The sequence below is a fragment of the Aristolochia californica genome, unplaced genomic scaffold (assembly GCF_029961685.1).
Source record: "Aristolochia californica isolate CCGP_79_NKW_82.1479 unplaced genomic scaffold, dmAriCali1.0.hap1 SCAF_12, whole genome shotgun sequence".
In the NCBI taxonomy this organism is placed as follows: domain Eukaryota; kingdom Viridiplantae; phylum Streptophyta; class Magnoliopsida; order Piperales; family Aristolochiaceae; genus Aristolochia; species Aristolochia californica.
In genome coordinates, this window is record NW_027181793.1 from 21,717,109 (window position 1) to 21,737,257 (window position 20,149).

At 36.3% G+C, this 20,149-nt stretch overlaps 2 protein-coding genes across 2 annotated transcripts; one reads left to right on the plus strand and one right to left on the minus strand.

Moving 5' to 3' along the window:
- Window positions 1-9,818: 9,818 nt before the first annotated feature.
- LOC137946940 (uncharacterized) lies at window positions 9,819-11,377 on the plus strand. Its single transcript, XM_068793229.1, has 3 exons — window positions 9,819-10,285; window positions 10,705-10,846; window positions 10,928-11,377. The coding sequence occupies exons 1-3, from the start codon at window positions 9,920-9,922 to the stop codon at window positions 10,999-11,001; spliced, it is 582 nt and encodes a 193-aa protein (XP_068649330.1). The 5' UTR covers window positions 9,819-9,919; the 3' UTR covers window positions 11,002-11,377.
- Window positions 11,378-12,155: 778 nt separating this feature from the next.
- On the minus strand, window positions 12,156-12,780 carry LOC137947005 (uncharacterized protein At1g15400-like). Its single transcript, XM_068793299.1, has one exon. It carries the CDS (start codon window positions 12,660-12,662, stop codon window positions 12,336-12,338), a length of 327 nt encoding a protein of 108 aa, XP_068649400.1. The 5' UTR covers window positions 12,663-12,780; the 3' UTR covers window positions 12,156-12,335.
- Between the last annotated feature and the right edge of the window lie 7,369 nt (window positions 12,781-20,149).

Consider the following 20,149-nt stretch of genomic DNA (forward strand, 5'->3'; position numbering starts at 1 on the left):
TAAGAGGACTGTGAGGACAGATTCCCCTCTAGAGGAAGAGTACTTCACCAAAATGCCCCGTTGGTGTGACCACTTTTGGTCCAAAGGTCAAAGAAGCCAATATATCAAGAAAATTTTGCTTGGAGTATGGTGGAGTAATCCTAGCTTGACTTCGGCTTTTGTGGGAGAGAGGAACCAACACAAATTCAGGGGGGAAATAGACTAAGAAATTGAAAGCAGATCCTCTATAGGTTAATGTCGTCCTAAGCTATGAAGTTTATACCAGAGGGATTCTTTCCTGAATTTTCTCCATTAATATCTCTCCTGTCCTCTTCTTTGCAATATGGAATGAGCTTTTCTTTTTTCTTTCATATGAAATGATGCACGCTCTCTTAAAATTTCAATGTCTCTGCTGGGTTACCATCTCACTGTGTCTCTGGCCCAGAGTCAGACTCAGATTCATCGTCATCGTCAGAGTCAGACTCATCGTCTCTTGGCAGTTTCCTTGCATCTGGATATACCCTCCTTTGTCCGATTATTGCTAATGTTTTGGTTCTCTGCGCTGATAGATTCCTCTTTTTGTTTAGCTATCATCACTACAGACCAATCAAGCTCAAGGCTACTAAAACCATCCTCCACAAGCTTATCGTAAAAGATGAAACGAGCAGCGATAAGTACGTCAAATGCTGCTACAGCTGAATACTTTTATGATTAAACAATAGTTACGGAACTAAAGCCAAGGTTAGCACCTTATCCCGTCATTAAACTTATCTGCTTACAATGTAATGAAGACTAAACTGTTCTTGGACTTGTTCAATATCCTTTAGTAACATTATGAGCAGAAAAATGTTTCACGGAGGGAAGATCGAGGAGCAAAAACACAATGACGCGGTTAAGACCAGAAGAATACATGGGTGTTCTATGTATGTATGAGAGTGGTTAACGGTTTGAGAGAACCAAAGAACCTTACCGTTGCCCTGTCTGATTCTTGCAGACGACGTAAGAAACCCTGACCAGATGCAGAAAAACATGAACGGTATAGTAACAAAAGCATACGAAAACATGATCATTGCTCCGATGGAGAAACTTCAAATAGAGGTTGGATCAATAAAAACAAATTGTGAAAGTTTTGGGTTTCTACTTTTTGAGCGCGAAGAACTTACCGTTACAAGGATCCGTGAAAGGTTGTTGATGAAGGCAGAAGTTCAAAACCCATTTACACGATCGTGATGAAGTAATAAGATATCAATGAAAAATGAAGAATTAGGAGCTCCCTTCAGTCCAAAACAGATGCTTGAGAGATGATCATTGCCTGTTTTGGGCTGGAAGGAACCCCCATTTCTGCAATTTTCTCACACCCGCGAGCCTTACAATGGGTAGAAGAAAGAAAAAGAAAGAGCAGTGGGATAAGCAGAGGAAGGAGAGAAACGTAGATACTGCTAATGAGATGGCTAACAGAAGAGTCTTTGGAGGTGCCTCCTTTTCTCACTCTTCCTATAGTTTATTTCAAATGACAGTGCCGGGGTTGCTTTTACTTATGTAGAGTGTGAACAGAGCTAGAAGCATTTGTAGAATGTGAGTTTGACATATTGGAGTATTGGACACTGCTGCATGGCTTTGGGCCTCTTGGGGGACTCTCTAAGTCACTATTTTGTCTTAAGCATTAAGCATTCTTTACTATGTCAAAATCTTAGAAATAATCAAGCCCTACATTGGGAAAACAGAGCTCTTAAGCACTCTTTTCTGGCAAAACTGAACATAAATAGCTCATTCAATTGACCCAACCCAACCCCCATCAGAAAAGGAAAAAAATGGGGAAATCCCTGTATCAAAGTTTCAGGAGGTTGGATTTTGCTGTTAAAAGCCTTTGTTTCCACAGTGGCTATTTCAAGGTTCATATTATTGGGTGGTCCCGGAACTCAAATATGTAAACCTCCACTGCTGCTGTTTCCAATAACCATTGCGAGTATCTCTGTACCTGTACTGGAAAGCTCACAGCTTCCGTTGATTTCCTTGAATGGGAAGGAATGTAAATGGGATCTGCTTTCTCTTCCATCCCACCTTCGTGAATCCACATGATGTGATTCACCTCTCCCTATCAGTCTTTAACCTTTCGCTCTTGTTTTATTGCTCGCATGAATCTGATTCCCACTCTCGGTAGAAGTCATTTTTCATGGTCTGCCAGTGATGGCAAGGACTCATGCCCTATTCTGGTTTCATTATTTTCCTGTTTAGTCTATGAGGCAACACTCAATATTTGCTCATTTGAGTTGGAGATCCGTATGGAAGATGAGTATTAAGCTAAACATTCAAAGTCAGCCCTAAACACAAAAATTACAAAAATATAGTAGCGAACAATTAAAGAGGAAACCCTAAATTTGAAGAAATTTAAAAAAATTCAAAGACTAGGGCTAGAGTATAGGGGTGGCTTCGAACCGAGCTGGCTCGCCAGCGGCTCGAGTTCGGCTCGGTGCCAGCTCGGTTCGATTCATTATCTCTCGAGTTCGAGCCGAGCTCGAGATCCAAAATCGGCTTGTTTAAATTAACGAGCTGAGCTCGACCAGAGCCAGGTTTGGTTCGCTGGCTCGTAAATTTAACGAGCAGCGATTCGGGAATTGGGGAGATTTGGAAAATTTTCGGGAGTCTGTCTCGGGACTGGAAGAGAGTCGCGTCGTGGGACTCTCTTCTTTTCCGTCTCTGCGAATCACATACTTTTCTGCCATTTCACATGCTTCTCTGCCTATTTCCATGCCATTTTAGCATGATTTTCTCGCCGAAATCGCTATCTGTCGGCGGGGATTCATGGGAAATGGGGGATTTTGGTCTTCAAATCCCTCGTTTTCCCTCTCCCTCTTCGATTCCTCACTCTCTGTCAAAGACTTCGATTTTTTCGTCTACTATTTCTTCCTCTTTTATCTTCTTCCTCTTCGATTTCTTCATACGAATTTCTTCCTCGCCGACGAGACGAAAGCGACAGTCCAACAAGAGGTTAGATTTTTATTTAATGTTCTATTTTTTTTCGTTGCCGACCTAACCCAACAAAATCTCTAACTTTTGCTTCGTTTCAGCAGTGCTCCTTCATTCTTGGAAATGTTTTGGAGATATTCCCAAACGACGAACACTCTCTGTTTCTGTAAATGTTGATTTTTTTTTCATTTTATCTTCTGTACGTTTTCTTCCTCTGCGATTTCGGTGTTGATTCAAGCAAAACACAACAATGATCTTTCGATCAATATTTGAATGATTTGATTCTGATATTGTTCGTATTTCGAAACTCAAAGGAATACGCATAATAGGAAATTTTTCCAACCGAACTCTTCCTTTTCCTAAATATAACCCGCTCCTACCATAATTATGGATATTACAATGAGGAGCAACCAACCCCTATTTTTTTATTTGTTTTTCCCTCTCTACTGTACAAGGAGGAAGTACTGCTATTTCCACATTATATTATGGTCTAATACCACTGTCACTGTGGCCCATAGAATAAAACAAGTGGACGTATATGGAACAACCATAATAATTAAATTGTTGTTCACCAAAACAAAAATCTTTTCTATGCATATGAAACTCAACCCAATTTTGTTATGTTAGACTAGTAACAAGTCTACTAAGTATGTATTCATCATACATATCAGAATAGAACATTTCGGAATACAGTACAGAATTTTTATTTTTAGACCCAACATTTCGTTGAAATGGTACGTTAGATACAGACGAATGTAAATTATCTCTCTTTTTTGCAATCAATTTTTATCCTTCCTATTTTATCTTCTTCCTCTTCGATTTCTTCATCCGAAGTCCTTCCTCGCCAACGGGAAGAAAGCGACGGTCCGACAGGAGGTAAGATTTTTATTTAATGTTCTATTTTTTTTTCGTCGCCGAAAAATCGCAAACACTCTTTCTGTTTCTGTAAGTGTTGATTTTTTATTTCATTTTTATCATTAATTTCTTGGTAATGAGGTTGAATTTCATCAGAATATTAGAAGAGTAGTGAACCTAAGGTGTTTCTTGCTCCCTGCATGAAGCATTGTTCTTTCAGCAAGAATACCCTTATTGCCAATACATGCTCCATATCAAAAGCACTGTCCTTTCAGCAAGGGTACCCTTACTACCAATACATTTTCCATATCAAGCAATACAAGGGATGATATCAATTCTGAAACACTTTTATTTGGGCGGGGGGGGGGGGGGGGGGGGGGGGGGGGGGGGGTAGAGTTGGTGTGCTTATTTCCCTCCCTTAGAAGTTTTTAAATTTATATATAAAAAAAAGGAAAGTTATATTAGATTGAAAACTATTGGGTGCAGGGCTACTGGCTCGAAGAGACCCCGTTGCATTGAATGACAAGGGTCGTTACCGATTGTCACAGTGTCACGTACCTTCCTCTAAGAATAGACAAGTTTGATAAAATAAGATTAGGCCTAATAATAGACTCCTTAAAAGTAGGGAGAGAGAGAGAGAGAGAGAGAGAGAGAGACATAAAGAAAAATAGTCATTGAAAAATAAATCATCCAAATATAACAGAATAAAAAAGCAGAGACATAGAGAAAAAGAGTTATTGAAAAATAAATCATCCAGATATAACAGAATAATGACTACCTCATATATTTTTTTTAGAGATATAAGAATGTTAAAGGTTAGGGGTATTTGGGTAATTTTATAAAAATGTTAAAGGTCAGGGGCATTTGGGTAATTTTATTTTAGGATATTGTATTCTGAAGTAATAGTTAATGTAGAAACCTCCCTAAGGAGGTACATACAAGTTCATACTTCAGCACTTTTGAATCTTTTGATAATCTTGCTTTGTCTTTTCCTATCAATGTCATTAAAGTGTTCCCCCTAGAATTGTTAATCTTCGTAGGCATTGTTCTCCTTATTGCTGATCAGTATCTTAAATTATGTATAGGATCTTTGTTGTTTGGATTTCTTTCTTTTCTTTATGTTTTAATTTGTAATTTTATTTTATTTTAGAAGTAAGAATGTCAACACCTCCTCAATTGACATCAATAATTAACACTAGTTTTAGTGCGACCATAAATAGTGACTCAACTCCACCAGAGTCACTACCCTCTGTCATAGAAGTGGGCCCAGATGAAATTACCATAAATGAGGATGAAGGCGACTCTACCCATACTTCAAAAAGATAGAAAAAGTCTCATTTGCGGTTAGAATTAAAAGAAGTATCACTTAATGGTACAAAAAAGGCTCAAAGTGTTCATTGTAGAATCAATTTGAGTGTTATTAGTAGTGGAGTGACCACACATATGAGTTGACATTTGAAACGTTGCCCTCGTAGAAAAGTGGCAATGAGAAAACAAAAAACCTTAAACTTTCAACATGTGGGAGCGGGGTTTAATGTTGATCATAGTCCATCTGGACTTCCTTTTATGGATTTTGGAGGCAAATATGATCAAGATAAAATGAGAGTATTCATTGCTGATTGAATTCATATGCATAAGCATCCATTCACGATAGTAGAAGAGGAGGGATTTAATTTTGTAATAAAGATGGCAAATATGAATTATAAGAAAATATCCCGTAAGACTATTAAGAAGGACTGTATGGAGGAGTACGAGGCAGAGAAAAAGAAATTAAAAATTTTATTAAAAGAGATTAACAAGATTAGTCTAACCACGGATCTTTGGAAGTCCCAAAATCAAAAGATTGAATACAATACATGGTTATTAATGGGCATTTTATTCACAATAATTGGAAGATACAAAGATAAGTCTTGAGTTTTGTGCATGTTCCTCCTCCTCGTTCGCACTTTTTTCTGAAATTGTACAACAACTAGAACTTGGTGAAAAGAGGTTGGTTATTGATTGTCCAACTCGTTGGAACTCCACTTATGACCTATTGTCTTCTGCATTAAAATTCAAAGATGCATTCTCTAGATTTAAAGTTAGAGAACCAACTTATGATTGTTTGCCAAGTCTTGATGAAGGGGAAAAGGTTGACATGGAGTGTGAGATTCTAGAAGTTTTTAACGTAGTTACTAATATAATTTCTGGGAGTGACTACCCTACTTCTAATTTTTTCTTTAGTGAGGTATATAAGGTAAAAGAAGTTCTGAATTTTCATTCTACACATGAAAATGTTTTCATTAGGACAATGATTAGTAGAATGAAAGAGAAATTTGAGAAATATTGGGGTGAATGCAATTTATTGATGGTTGTTGCTTTAGTTTTGGATCTGAGGTCAAATTAAGGTTGGTCGAAATGTGTTTTACAGAGATATATTCTAAAGAGGAAGCTACGATGAATATAAATTTAGTTCGGTGCACCTTATATGTGATCTACGATGAATATGTATCCTTATATAATGTGGATATTAGAAATTAAGAGATTGCTTCAAATACTAGCTCTATGGGTGTTTCCATAAGTCGTAGGTCATATTCTTCATCAAGTTCAGGTTGGTCAAAGTTAATGAATTATGTGAAACAAGTGGAAGTAGTTAATTCACCAAGGTCAAAATTGGAAATTTATCTTGAAGAAGGTATATATAGTTGTGAGGAAACTTCACATTATGATTTTGATGTTTTAAAATGGTGGAAAGTGAATCATATGAAATTTTGGGTATTATCTACAATGGCAGAAGACATCCTTATAATTTTCATATCCATAGTAGCTTCAGAGTCTACATTTAGTGCTGGTGGTAGAGTAATAGACTCATATCGTTCTTCCTTGGCACCAAATATAGTCCAAGCTTTGATTTGTGGCAGTGATTGGGTTCGGGCTATTCACGGTGTAAAGAAAAATCAAAAGGTGAATTTATTTGATTAATTATTTATTATGATACTCTTTAGTATATTTTTAGTTTTATTTATTAAATTTTTGTTTTATGATTACAACATGAGAAGAAGAGTGTAGAGATAATGCTAGCAGCTACATGATTCTTCATGTTTTTCTCATCATGATAATTTTAATATTTTAACGACAATAAGTAACTAGTAGTGGAAGATTATTTTTTTATCTGACAATAACTAATTCTATTTTTTTGTTTTTGTCATAGGTGGAGATTTTGCTCATACAGGGGACGTATATTATTTTCTAGCATGAAGAGAAACAACTATAGTTTGTAAATTTATAATGGATTTATAGTTTTTATTTGGGTGATTGTAAATTGATAGTGATATTTCATTTAATTTTGTTGTGTTTGATTATTGTATGGAGTTTATTCATAATGTTATAGAGTGTTTATCGAATTTTTATAGAGTGTTTATGGAGTGTTTATGAAGGTATTATGTATATACATTATGCCCAATTTTAAGTAGTGGTCATGCCAAATTTTATACAAGTATTATATACATAGATTATGCCCAATTTTAAGTAGAGGTCATGCCCAATCTTATACATGTATTATATATATAGGTTATGCCCAATTTTATGTAAAGGTCATGCCCAATTTTATGTAAAGTATATACATAATTTTATATACAATTTATTTGATATATGTTTTTTGAAAAGTTTTAAATGTATGTTGAAGCTCGAGCACGGCTCGAACATAGGCAGGTTCGGGCTCAGCTCAGCTCGATGCCACCCCTACTAGAGTACAATACCTTTAGGTTTTTTTAATTTCATGTTACAAAAATTTTGGGTGGGAATGATAGATTTAGGGTTTAAGTTAGAGAAATTGAGAGAAATTTAGGGTTGAGGTTTCAAGATAGGGGGTGACCAGGATGAGATGAGAGAAATTAGGATGGGCGGCAAGGTTCATCTTCTAGGGGTTGAGTCCTTTTTATTTAAAAATTTTTTGTTTCTTGGGTTGGATCTCCTTTCACTTCCTTTTCTTATTCAGTGAGCTTGAATCCCATCGGCATGACTAATTCCTCGTGTTCTTCAGCTTCTATAAGAGAAGGGCTTGCTTTTTGTGGTCAACTCTTTTTCTTCTTCACTTTCTCATTTATCAAGTTAATATTGTTGACTCTATTCCATGGGGTCACCTATTTTATGTCCAAATGATTAAGATGCCCTTAGTTTTCTAAAAAAATTACTCTCATATACCATGAACAAATATATGGATTTGTTATCATAAAAATTTGAGGATTTGGAGGAATCTTGAGACCTTATTCTAGCATTTTACATCATAGACAAGTAAGAAACAAAGAAGAGTTAAGCCACTATGGGGCATTGGCCATTATAATAACTTGAGTTAACTAGGTATGAAAGCTCATAAATTTGATAACTTATTGGGGAACTCATCAAAGTTGCTATGATAATAAAAGTGCCCTTGGTCAAGTTGTAAGCCCAATGTGCTATTAAAAAAACTAAACATATAGAAATTCCCCATCACATTGTCTGGGAGAATATAGAAAACAAGGAAATCAAGGTTAAAACTGTTAGTGTTTGTGGTCTGTGTTAAGTCTTGGCTTTCTGCACTATAATCGACTAGTCTTTTCGGGTTGTATTGGTTAGGTACTTACATGGTATCAGAACAGGTTTGTCCCACGTCCTGCGTTTGAATACTCGAGCGTTCGCATGTTTGGCGCGACAATTTTGTATTTGCATTTGGCTGGGTGGGTGTTAGTGTTTGTGGTTTGTGTTAAGACTTGGTTTTCCGCACTTTAATCGACTAATATTTTCAGGTTTTATTGGTTAGGTATTTACAAAAATTTGAACCAACCCTTCAATATGTTTTCTGAACCAGAGGGGAAGAAAGAGATGAGATTTACTGGGTATTCTTGCCACAAGGAAGTCATAATCTCTTATCAATGGAAATTTCTGCAAACTCGCTGAAATGGGCAGATACTGATCAGCTAAGCTACATTCGCAGCTTTCCCAGCAGATTCAATGGCCATTTTGTTTCATACATGATTATTCAATACCCTTCCCTTCCATACTTGTGCAATTTCCGACGACTCTGAACCTTCTTCATTATTCTTCAGTCACGTCCACACCGCCCAAGACGATCTTCTCGCCACTATCTCCATTTCGATTTGTCTATTCCTGCCATGAACTTTCCCAACGAATCCTTACCAAGACAAAAAGAAAACCGATGCGGTCTGATAGGAATCATGGACACCTATTAAATTTCAATGCACAACTGGCGTTGTCGTCACTGTGCGAGGCAACAAAGGGGCTTCAGAGTGGCCCAGCATTAGTTTACCTAAAAAAGGAATGATTTTTCACTTCAACAAAGAGTTAAAAAGTTACAGAACTCCGGCGAAACTCCAATCTTTGAACGAGACACAGAACGGAAGAAGGTGCTCCACCACTGACCAATAAAGTTCTTCATACAGCTCTCCCCATCAATGTCAAACAAATTATGGACAGCAGCACCCGTGCACCCTCCATTTGAGCAAGCAGAGTTTGTTGCAGTGTCTTCTCCATTAGACACCCCTGCATGCAGACAAAATGGTCAGTATCTACTTTCCATTAGACAAAGTTTTACCTTACCTCACGTCGTCTTCCTCTTATTTCTTTCTAGTTGAAGTTATTCCAGGGACTGGTTTTCCATCCAAGACAGTTCCGAGAAGACTATATCAATTCCTTGACTTCGTAATAGAAGAAGATGATCATATGGGGAAGATGATAAGCTCGACATCCATCATTCCCGTGGGTCTGAGAATTGTGAAAGCAATGAGAAGGGGCCAACCTGTGCTGGCTTTTTAGGAACATACCCATCTAAGACAAAAGTAATTGAGGTCAAGAAAAGACCACCTTGGCCCGACTCGGGGAGCATTTACATATCAAATCTCTTGGTGGAGGGATGAACATATCTAATCTCTATCGAACTCCATCACCAACTTTAATTTCTTTCTTATTTGTTTGTTTTCCATTTTCCCATCCAGTCAAGTCAGTAACACATGGTTTGCCATTTAATTATTCAACTTCCTTTCTCCATCAGCATTATAATACTATCTAATAATGCTTCCAGCAATGGAACATTTGATGCTCTATTTATATCTGGGGATCGATCGTTCCAGAGAGCAGTCAAAGGATGGAAGCAAGCATCCACGAGAGGAGGAGGAGGAGAGACTCCATCAAACAAAAACACTCCAGTAGCACCGGAAAGCACATGCCTGCGGCACCCCAGATTAATGCCGTAAAAGCCACGGTGAAAACTGTGGCTCCCAGGAGGAGTCATGAAGGGCCGAGAAGAGAGGGAGGAGCGGCTGTTGAGGGGAGGAAGTCGGTGTCACATTTGGAGACGAATGTCCACTCCGTCGCTGCGTTTCTTCAGGTGAAAGTGATGGCAGCAGACATGCCGGGGTTCATGCAGGTGCATGCCTTCCGGTGCGCTAGAGGCACCTATGATAGTCTGGAGAAGTCCAGCCACAAGCATATGGCTTACGGCATAAAGAAGGTACGTTCTATATTCTCAGTTTCTGTGACGGAACTGGACTTGTTTTGGCTTGTAAGAATTCGCTGTATCATGTTCCAGAAGATGGAGAACATAAGGAAAACCAGGAGATTACAACCACTACTTCAATTCGAACCAGGACAGTTAAGAGATGATAATTTGCAGAAAGGAACATGGCATGCATAATTAAAGAAGATTTAGTTGGCACCAGTGATTCTCATAAACATGAAAGCCAACTAGAGAGCATCTCCAAGTAAACTTGTTTTTGATAAAGCCTCATAATAATGGAAAAAGTGGACTATCGAACTTGTCCTTGTTCATCAGGGCGGTAGCAGAAATGGGTTTGTCATAATAACGATTTGGAAAAACGAGATATCCAAAACCTCCGAATCATCATTTAACCCATTGATTTTCTGATACAGGAGTTCGATCGAGTGTATGGGCGTCCATGGCACTGCATCGTGGGATCCAGTTTTGGGTCGTTCGTCACGCATTCAACAGGCTGTTTCTTGTATTTTTCAATGGAGAAGATCTTCGTCTTGGTGTTTAAGACAAGGGTGGTTGGTGAGTAATTAGAAATTAGAACCATTCATGTGAGCTTACTTAAGCTTGTTCTGTAACTCTACCACATGATTTGTCGGGCAGGAGCAAGCATGGTCCCCCTCTTCTTTCACAGCAAATTTAAAGACTCTATTGATTCTACAGCGTTCTCCACCTGAAGATGTGTTCCATTAGTTTGACTCATTCACACCCGCCGCTGCCCTCCATAACGATTGGTAGGGAGGCACCGCCACCTGCTGCAATAGGAGCCGAAGATCAAACTTTGCAAATGGCCAAATATCGATTCACATCCTTTATGAAACTAGTAAATCCATCGATTCCGAGACTGTATTTAATAAAAATCGTAATCACATCCCATTCCTGATCAATTTGACGTCTAAGTAGGGCCTTCCCTCTCATCCCAACTCGTGGAAACATCCTATTCAACCTCCCTCTCCCGTCTTTGTTCTCATTTTATCACCATTATTAGAATCGATTAACTTAGCTTACATTCAGATGAATGATTATGAAAAGAGAGCAGGTTTTTTCTTCTTCTTTTTTTTTTTTTCTTTTTCATTTTCAGTTTCCGGGTATGATTTGTGAAGGGATGACGCCAGTGAGAGACGATTTAATCTAACGTCTTGCTTGGACTTCCAAAGAAACGTAGAATAATACTGGGCGGCAGCTCATAGGAGTGGTTTCAGATTTATAAATCTGCAGGGATAAGAAAGAGGGGATGCTGCCAAAACGAAGTCGGTGACATTTAGGGAACGTCATGGTGCGGCCCGGAAAGAGAATGGAGACTTAGGGGAGTACATTAGCGAATCCGAATTGCTTGCGTCTGACTGCAGAATTGCAGACGATCATCATTTTCTCTCAGCTTTTTGAATTTAGCCTTTTGGGGTGATGCAAGATGTTGGAGGAAGGTTGGAGGAAATTGTCCAAGTGGCGTTGTTCATGGACGTTTGCTATTATAGGCGAAATTCTGGAGCTTTCGGTGTTTAATAAAATCTAAAATGGTTTGGTGAGAAATTGGGATCATCGAAGTTAACTATCTGTGAACAGAAAATAAAGACGAGAACAAAAACCCAATCACCTTGGATTTAAATTGAGAGAAGAAATTAAGATGTAAACATCACTCACAGATTTAGCATCCAAAAACTCGATCAAATCGTCAATACCAGAGCCAAAAATTAAATTTTGGTAACAGGAAGGAAGACGAGCAGCAAGAAGAAAGAAGAAACGAAAAATATGGAGATGCAGTCCCTGCGTTTGATTTAATGGAATTAACAATCTAAAACTCGCACTATCGATCACTACAATGGAAACTGTAGATAAAGCATATAAAATATTTCTGTATAATAGTGAACAAGGAAGATAAAAAGGGATCAAAAACTAACGATTGATGATTGATTTTAACTGTCACCAGATTCGATAACAATAACACAACTATTCACAAGACAGCGGCAATCTTCCGATCAAACTCAAGCGATCCCAGCAAAGAAAAATCAAACTAACGTCTGCGCGATTTGGGTCTCTGGTTGTTGGAAGATTTCCCGAATACCCCACAGAAGCCACAGGCGGAGACTTTCGGGGAAGGCGGGTCGATGGCCGGCGAGACTTTTCCAGTGCGCCACGCTTTCCCCCCGCCGTTCGACCGGCTGCGCCCCAGCATCCCAATCGACCCCACGCTGTAGCTCGGTCTCAATTCCCTGAACTCCACCTCTTCTTCCATCTTCTTCATCTGACTCAAATCCCCGGACAGAAACCTGTCCTCCCACACCAACCCAGATGAGCCCTGCCTCCTGAAAGAAACCGAAGACCTCTGCAGACCTTCCATGGTGATCCAATCCAGGGATTCTTCGATCGGCCTCGGTTCTTTAAAATTTGCGGTTTACTGAACAGACTCTTTCTTCCTGAATATATAAATAGCAGAGAAGAGAAGGTGACAAGAAGAGAATAACCGACAAGCAGAGAGGAGGGCACTTCGGGATATCCTTTGCAGGAGGAGACGGCTTGTTGGTAGTATAATAAATACTAATCCCCGTCGTAATATACTGTAACCCTTGTATTAGCCTCACTCTTTGACCGACTCGTCGGCGTTGATTGACCGGCCAATCCTGCGGTCAACAAAATGATTTTCCATTTCGTTATCATTTGATACTCACTAGCACGCCTTAGTTGAGCATTGATTAAGAAAAATCCACGTTATTTCCACCCCCAATTGTCCACCTTCGGGCAAAAATCCAGCTTCGTTTTTCCATATTTGCAAATCTAACAAAAAAATTATCATTAAAAAAATAAAATTGAAAAGAAATCCAGTTCATATTATGTCGGTTTGATCTTCTATTGTAGCACAAAGGGTGTCCAAATCTGAAGTGAATTCGCTGTCATTCAATGTGTTCTAGCATTCATTACGATAACAAAAACACAAAAAAGAAAAACAGGAAACAACCCAAAAGGGCTGGTATCATCACTAATCGATGCAAGTGAGACTTTCTCCTCTAATCGTAAGATCGGAATATATAACAGAAGTTTATAGTTTAATGGTTACTCCAAGCTCATCATCAGCATATGAACTGGTCCAGGTATGGAAATCTGAACGAGCTCTGCAAGGAGCGGCGGAGTGTTTTTTCTTGGTCAATTTGACTACGTAATTTGACGTCAGGTTGGGAGCAGGAGAGACCCACGCGCGCGACTTTTGGCCGATTTTCTTGGGTGTTGAAAGATGTGGAGGATAATCTTCGGTTGGGTTTGCGAATCTGGGAAAGTTCTAGGAGAGGCCATCGTTTAATCGTTCACGGAATCAACTGAAAATTATCAGAAATAATTCTACGTCAGAAACGTGTTCTGTTGTCCATATCTCCATATTAAAACAAACAATCTCCTAACTCGTGGTTATATGAATTTATTTGGTTGCCGTTGTTTGTAACTTCTGCGAATCATCCTGATCGTCAAACATGTTCCGTGCACAGAGCACTCTCTGGTGTGCTCTCGTGTTTGAACCAGATTAGCAGATCAGAAAGGCTGACATGGATGAAGTTAGACGAGTCCAATGAGAAAAACGACCATACTGAGTTCTCTCATGCAACGATCATTTGACCAAAAGAAATAGAACTTAAAAAGAATGGAGAGAAGACGAAAGGATGCATGAAAAGGAGATAAGTGTAACAGTGTGTGAAAAACCAGAGAGGAAAAACAAGTGAGATAGCTAGAAAAAAAATAGGATGAACAACAGGGACACAGTATCAAGGAGGGTATATTCAGAAATTATCTGAGATGCAGTTCCTGGTAAAGGAAATCTGATTTCTTCTCTAGTCATTCTATAAATTTTGGTGAGTTTATCCTTAGTATTTTCTATTGGTATTTATTTTTAATTTGAGGAATTTCTAAAATGTTATTAGCATGTTTATAGCCTCTTGAGAATATTCATGAGAGATTGTTGTACCGGTTTTTTTATATCGTAGAGATTTTTGCCGAACTAGGGTCGTAGCTTTTCTCTTCACACCAAAGAGATTTCTACATTAAGAAACTTTCGTGCCTCTTTCATATACATTTTTTGCTTATTTGTGAAATATATTACTTCTAGAATTAATCTATTTATTTAATTATACAGTGAAGGCTCAAATTTCTGCAACATTATTCCATTTGTTGGAATGGGTCTGTCTTTAATATGCAAGTTGCATCTTCGCTAATAGGTCGATCTTTTAGCGCAATCACACATAGATGTTGTTTGTCTTACCTCCTAGTTTGGGGGTACTTGTTTTATCCATAATTTTAGTCCTTAACTTTAGAAATTACCCTTAGGTCTATTAAATGTATTTTTAGGTTAATTAACCATTCAGAAGATGTCTAGAAGGAATAGTGTTTTGATCCAATCACACATAGATGGTTTGATTATGTTGATGTTATATCCTCTCATAAGGTCTCCTGGTTTGTCGCCTCTAATAAACAGGTGTGTTGCCACAACAAACTCACTATCCTATTTTGGTGTCAATCCTCTCCTCACATAACCTACATACTAGTCTAGAAGCAAGGCTTGGTTCCCCACCTTCCTCTTCTGCCAATGGGGAGCCTTAGAGTCCACCTCCCTCAAATCTTACCCTTCCTATTTCTAAAAAATGTGGTTTTTAATGTGTTGATTTCTATGGCCAACACATAAACACAAGAGATCTCAAGGGAATGAAGGAAGGGAGGAATTTTAGCTCTTGAGAGAGAGGAAAGAAGAAACGAAGGGAGAGAAAGAAGAGGAAAAGAGAGAGAGAGAGGTGTATGAACTAATTTGAGCCAAGAGGAAGAGGCTTAAATGCTCTACCACATGCCTTGAGGTTGTATTTATAATTGTGGGAAGGTGTTTACAATGACTATAATGCTCTTAAGGTTACATGCTTCAAAAAGAAAAAGACATAAGATGACATACACCAGATTGCATAATTATAATTTTATGTCATCTCTATGAAAGTTTATTTACTGGCCATGTCACCCCTAAATATGTGAGTGTCTTTTAACACTCCCCCTCAAACTTGTATTTATAACTCCACTTTGCAAATAATCTTGGTCAAGAAACTTGTGTGCTTAAAAAGAAATTCCAATCATGTGTGTCCTAAAAAATAAATTTTGATTGTCGTTATTTGATTCATCTTCTTCTTGTTCACATTTTTCTCATAGTTTTCATCTTGTACACATCTTGTTCTCCCCCTTGCTTAGATATTCTAATCACAAAAAATATGATTACCACAACACGTAAAATTCTTCATTGTAGATTATACCTCTTCTTCTTCTCACTTGTGGAATTCAGAATGAGTTGCAACCACTACAGCACTCAACTTCCTATTTGAACTCTTACACGTAAAGAAAATAAAAAAGGACGCATATCAAATCAATAGAGTAATAAATGTGACATGACTTGATTCAACTTGTAGAATATTTCATGGTAGATTTTGTCACCTACCTCATGATTCATACTTCACCTTTTATTCTCCCCCTCAAGCTAGGAGGTAACGGCAATGGTCCCATCTTAAAAAAAAATAGTCGTAGTACTTATCTCTTCCATCAAGGTGTCCCAAGGATAAGTACCTAATCAAACAAACTCTTAAAAAGTAAAAAAACATTGGTGATAATGTAAGAGTTGAAACCAACCTCAAAGGATTTCGAAAAAATAGTAATAATAACCACTAAAGAGGGTAATGTTTGTCACTCAAAAGATGGTGATAAAAATCCAAAGGGTTCCAGTAGAAAGTTTCAATAGACTTTAAAACATTCATATATAAAAAAGAAAACCAACCAAAGCAACACACCAAGGGGTTGGCCTAAGAGGGTAAACGAAAATAAAAAAAGATGGTAGGAGAAAGGCAACTAAGTAAAAGAGTAACGAGAGATTAAAGGAAAAGAAAATAACCACCACCATAATAAGAAGGAGACTACAATAGTAGTATTGAAATAACTTAATAAATTTGACCAATTATGATCCAAGAGGGAGATAAAAAATAACTCCTCTATGAACATGATGATTGAAGAAACTTAAAAAATATCGATTAAGAAAGTTTTGAGTTGGAACATAATAATAGAAAGTTTCTAAACATAGATTTCTCATATAAGGCAATCACATTTTAACCCAACTAGACCAATTTGGAAAGAAAATATTCAAGAAATAAATTTTGGAATAAGAGAGGTTTAGAACACTAATATTTGGAATTTAGAATGATGAAACAAAACTTTCTAATTCAAAATTTTCACACTTTGTCAAAAAGAAAAAGAAACTCGTATAAAAAAAGACTTCTCTTAAGGAAACTAACGTAATGTGATCAAATAAAGGAACTAAGGAATGAAAGATACTCATGTTGGTAAAATCCTAACCAGATTTTAAAAACAAATAGGAAACTTAACCAATATTAGCAACTCAAAAAGTAAAGCAAACAAATCGGCTTAAATTCGGATTTTCACATACAATAGGATACCTACATGACCTTTAATTCTTCCTATATATATAGAAATCAGGTTTATTGGGATAGAAAGTAGACTTGCATAGCATTTTTTTGAGATATAATTCCAAATATAATTTCTCAATCATGTTGGTACAAACTTTTCAAAAAGTTGAGGCTTTCTACTACTACTCAAAATTTTTTTGTTGCTTGACCTTTTCTGCTTCAGATGTCAATTTTTCTTTTTTATAAAAGTTAGATTGAAAAAATTCTTTTTCGGTTGGAAAATAGATACAAAGACCTTTCCAAAAGTATATAACTTTCTATATTCCCATCATGGTAAGAGAGTCTGAAATCAAATGAAAAACGGGCATTAGGAAAAAAAGACTAAAGGGAAAAACGAGAAACTCCTTTTTTTTTTCTTTTTTATTTTTCTTCTTCTTCTTCTCCATCTTCTTCTCCTTTTCCATGTCAAATCTTTGCCCACTCTGATACCATATTGATTTCTATGGCCAACACATAAAGACAAGAGATCTCAAGGGAATGAGAGAAGGGAGGAACTCTAGCTTTTGGGAGAGAGGAGAGAAGAAACCAAGGGAGAAAAAGGAGAGGAAAAGAGAGAGAGGTGTATGGATGAATTTGAGCCAAGAGGAAGAGGCTTGAATACTCTACGCCATGCCTTTGAGGTTGTATTTATGGTTATGGGGAGGTGTTTACAATGACTACAATGCCCTTAGGCCTACATGCTTAAAAAAAGACATAAGAGGACATACACCAGCTTGCATAATTACAATTTTATACCATCTCTAGGAAAGCTCTCTTTATTTACTAGTCATGCCACCCCTACAAATGTGAGTGTCTTTTAACAATATGTTATCACCGAGTAATAGGTTCTTTGTTTCTAACGCACATCAATTTCAATTTCTGAAATATATACAGAGGCCTTATTAAGTCCACAATTAAAAAACATAACGGAGGAGGAAATGAAGGGTTTGCTTTGTAGAAGACCATGGACATTGTGTGAACTACCAAAGGGAGCAATATTTGTTAGTTGCCAATGGTTTTTTACAAAAAATCGTAATTCTCACAGACCAATAAAAAAAGGAATGAAGTCAATCTGGTCACAAAAGAGTATACTCAAATGTGTGCTATAGACTACCACTAGGTTTTTTTGCATGTGATTTGTCTTAATCTAGTTCAGATTCTGATATCTATGGTAGCTAATAAGGGTTAGAAATTGCATCAACTAGATGTCATAAATTCCTTTTATATAATAATTTAAATGATGAAGTCAATATGGTATAGTCAAGCCACATTTGCTCATTAGGGTGAGCCAGGTAAAGTGTGTTGCTTACATAAGGTGATTAATGGACTTAAAAAGAGTTTGACAGAGTGGTGTTGACATTTGGGCTCAAGAGTAGTGTTGATAGGTTGATTTTTACCCTCATATGAGTGATTGGACTTATGATACTACTTGTCTATGTTATTGATATTGTTATTATGTTAGGAGTGACCTACAACAAGTATTTGATATATAAAAAAAAAAAAACCTTGGGCAATACTTTCAGAGTAAAGACTTACTATATATTTAAAATGCTTCTTGGGACTAAAATAACAAGAAACAAATCATGTACTCTTTTTTCAACTAAAATATATTACTGACCTATTGAGGGAAACAAGACTTTTAGGGGAAGTAAGTTTATACCAAACACAATGGACATGAACTGTAGCTTGCATGATGAGTACACTCCTATCTTGGAGATATGACTCAATATCAATGTGGGAAATTTGATTTATACTACTATCATTCAATTAGACTTCATGTATTTAATAGGGGTGGTGACTCAATTTATGGAGAACCCTTGGAAGGTGCACCTTAAAGTCATCTATTTTATACTTCAATATATTGAAGGCACCCTATCTAAAGAACTACTCTAAAAAATTGTGATCATGTTGACATTGAAGTCTACTCTGATGCGTATTGTGCTAGAAACTAATAGAAGACCTATCAATGTCTATTGCACATGCATTAGGGGAAATTTAGTCACTTGGAAAAGTGAAAAAAAATGTGGCGGTAAGATTAAGTGTGGAAGGTAACTTTTGTATGATGACTCACACATCATGTGAGATGATTTAGGTAAAATATATGCTTATAGTTTTGTTTTCCTATTACTAAACTTATGATTATAGCATGTGAAAATCAAGTAGGGATTTTCACTACAAACAATCTAGTGTTTCATGAATGCATCAAAGTATTACAAATCATAATAACAACTCAATTGAAGTCCCTAAAATTTTGAGTCAGATCACTTGAGTCGAATGGGGGCTAGTATATATTTTCACCCCCCTTGATTCGACCCTCCCCTTTTTAAAATAGAGTCAACCCAATCAACTCACAAGTAGGGGTGGCAAATTTTGACCTAAGTCAATAACCGATGTGAAACCAACACAAGTTATAAATGGGTACAAGTTTATTCACATGACCAAACTAATAAACAGGTCGGGTTTGGGTTTGATATAAATTCCTGATATGTCCTTGTTTAATTGATCAAAAGAGCAAAAATTGGACAAAAATTGTCTGATTCTATATATTTAAATTAGACTGGACATCTTCTTCTATAGTTCTTACTACTGTAGTAGATGTAAAGTGCACTGGAAAATACTTTCTTGTGTTAGTGTCCAAAATGAAAAATGTAGTATAAACAAGAGAATAAATTACTTTTTATAATATACCTAAATAGATAATTAACCAAACCAAACATGGTTACTACCCTAATAAGTAATTTAATGCAGTATTAAAATATATTAATATATTAATTAAATAAATAAGATATTTCATTGATAAATTAAGATAGATTACAGTTTAGTCTAAATTAATACAATAATTACTTTAATGAATTTAATATAATATTTTATTAATAACATAAGATATATTTTATGTAGTACAAATTAATAATATATTTGCATAAAATTTAAAATAATTATTTTATTAATGATTAAAAATAGAATAATTAAACAAAAATGTTTACTCAAATGCTTACTTTAACAATATTTTAATTACCACTCTTAAATCACTAATTTAATATAGTAATAAAAATAATGAATATAATATTTTATTAATAACATAAGATAGATTTTTATGTAGTATAAATTAATAATATATTTCCACAAAATTAAAAATTATAGGTTTAATTAATTATAAAAAATAAAATAATTAAACAAAAATTTTTAATCAAATGCTTACTTTAAAAATATTTTAATTACCACTCTTAAATCACTAGTTTAATAAAGTAATAAAAATAATGAATATAATAAATAAATATTACATTATATTAATAACATAAGATATATTTTATGTAGTATAAATTAATAATATATTTACACAAAATAAAAAATCATTAGTTTT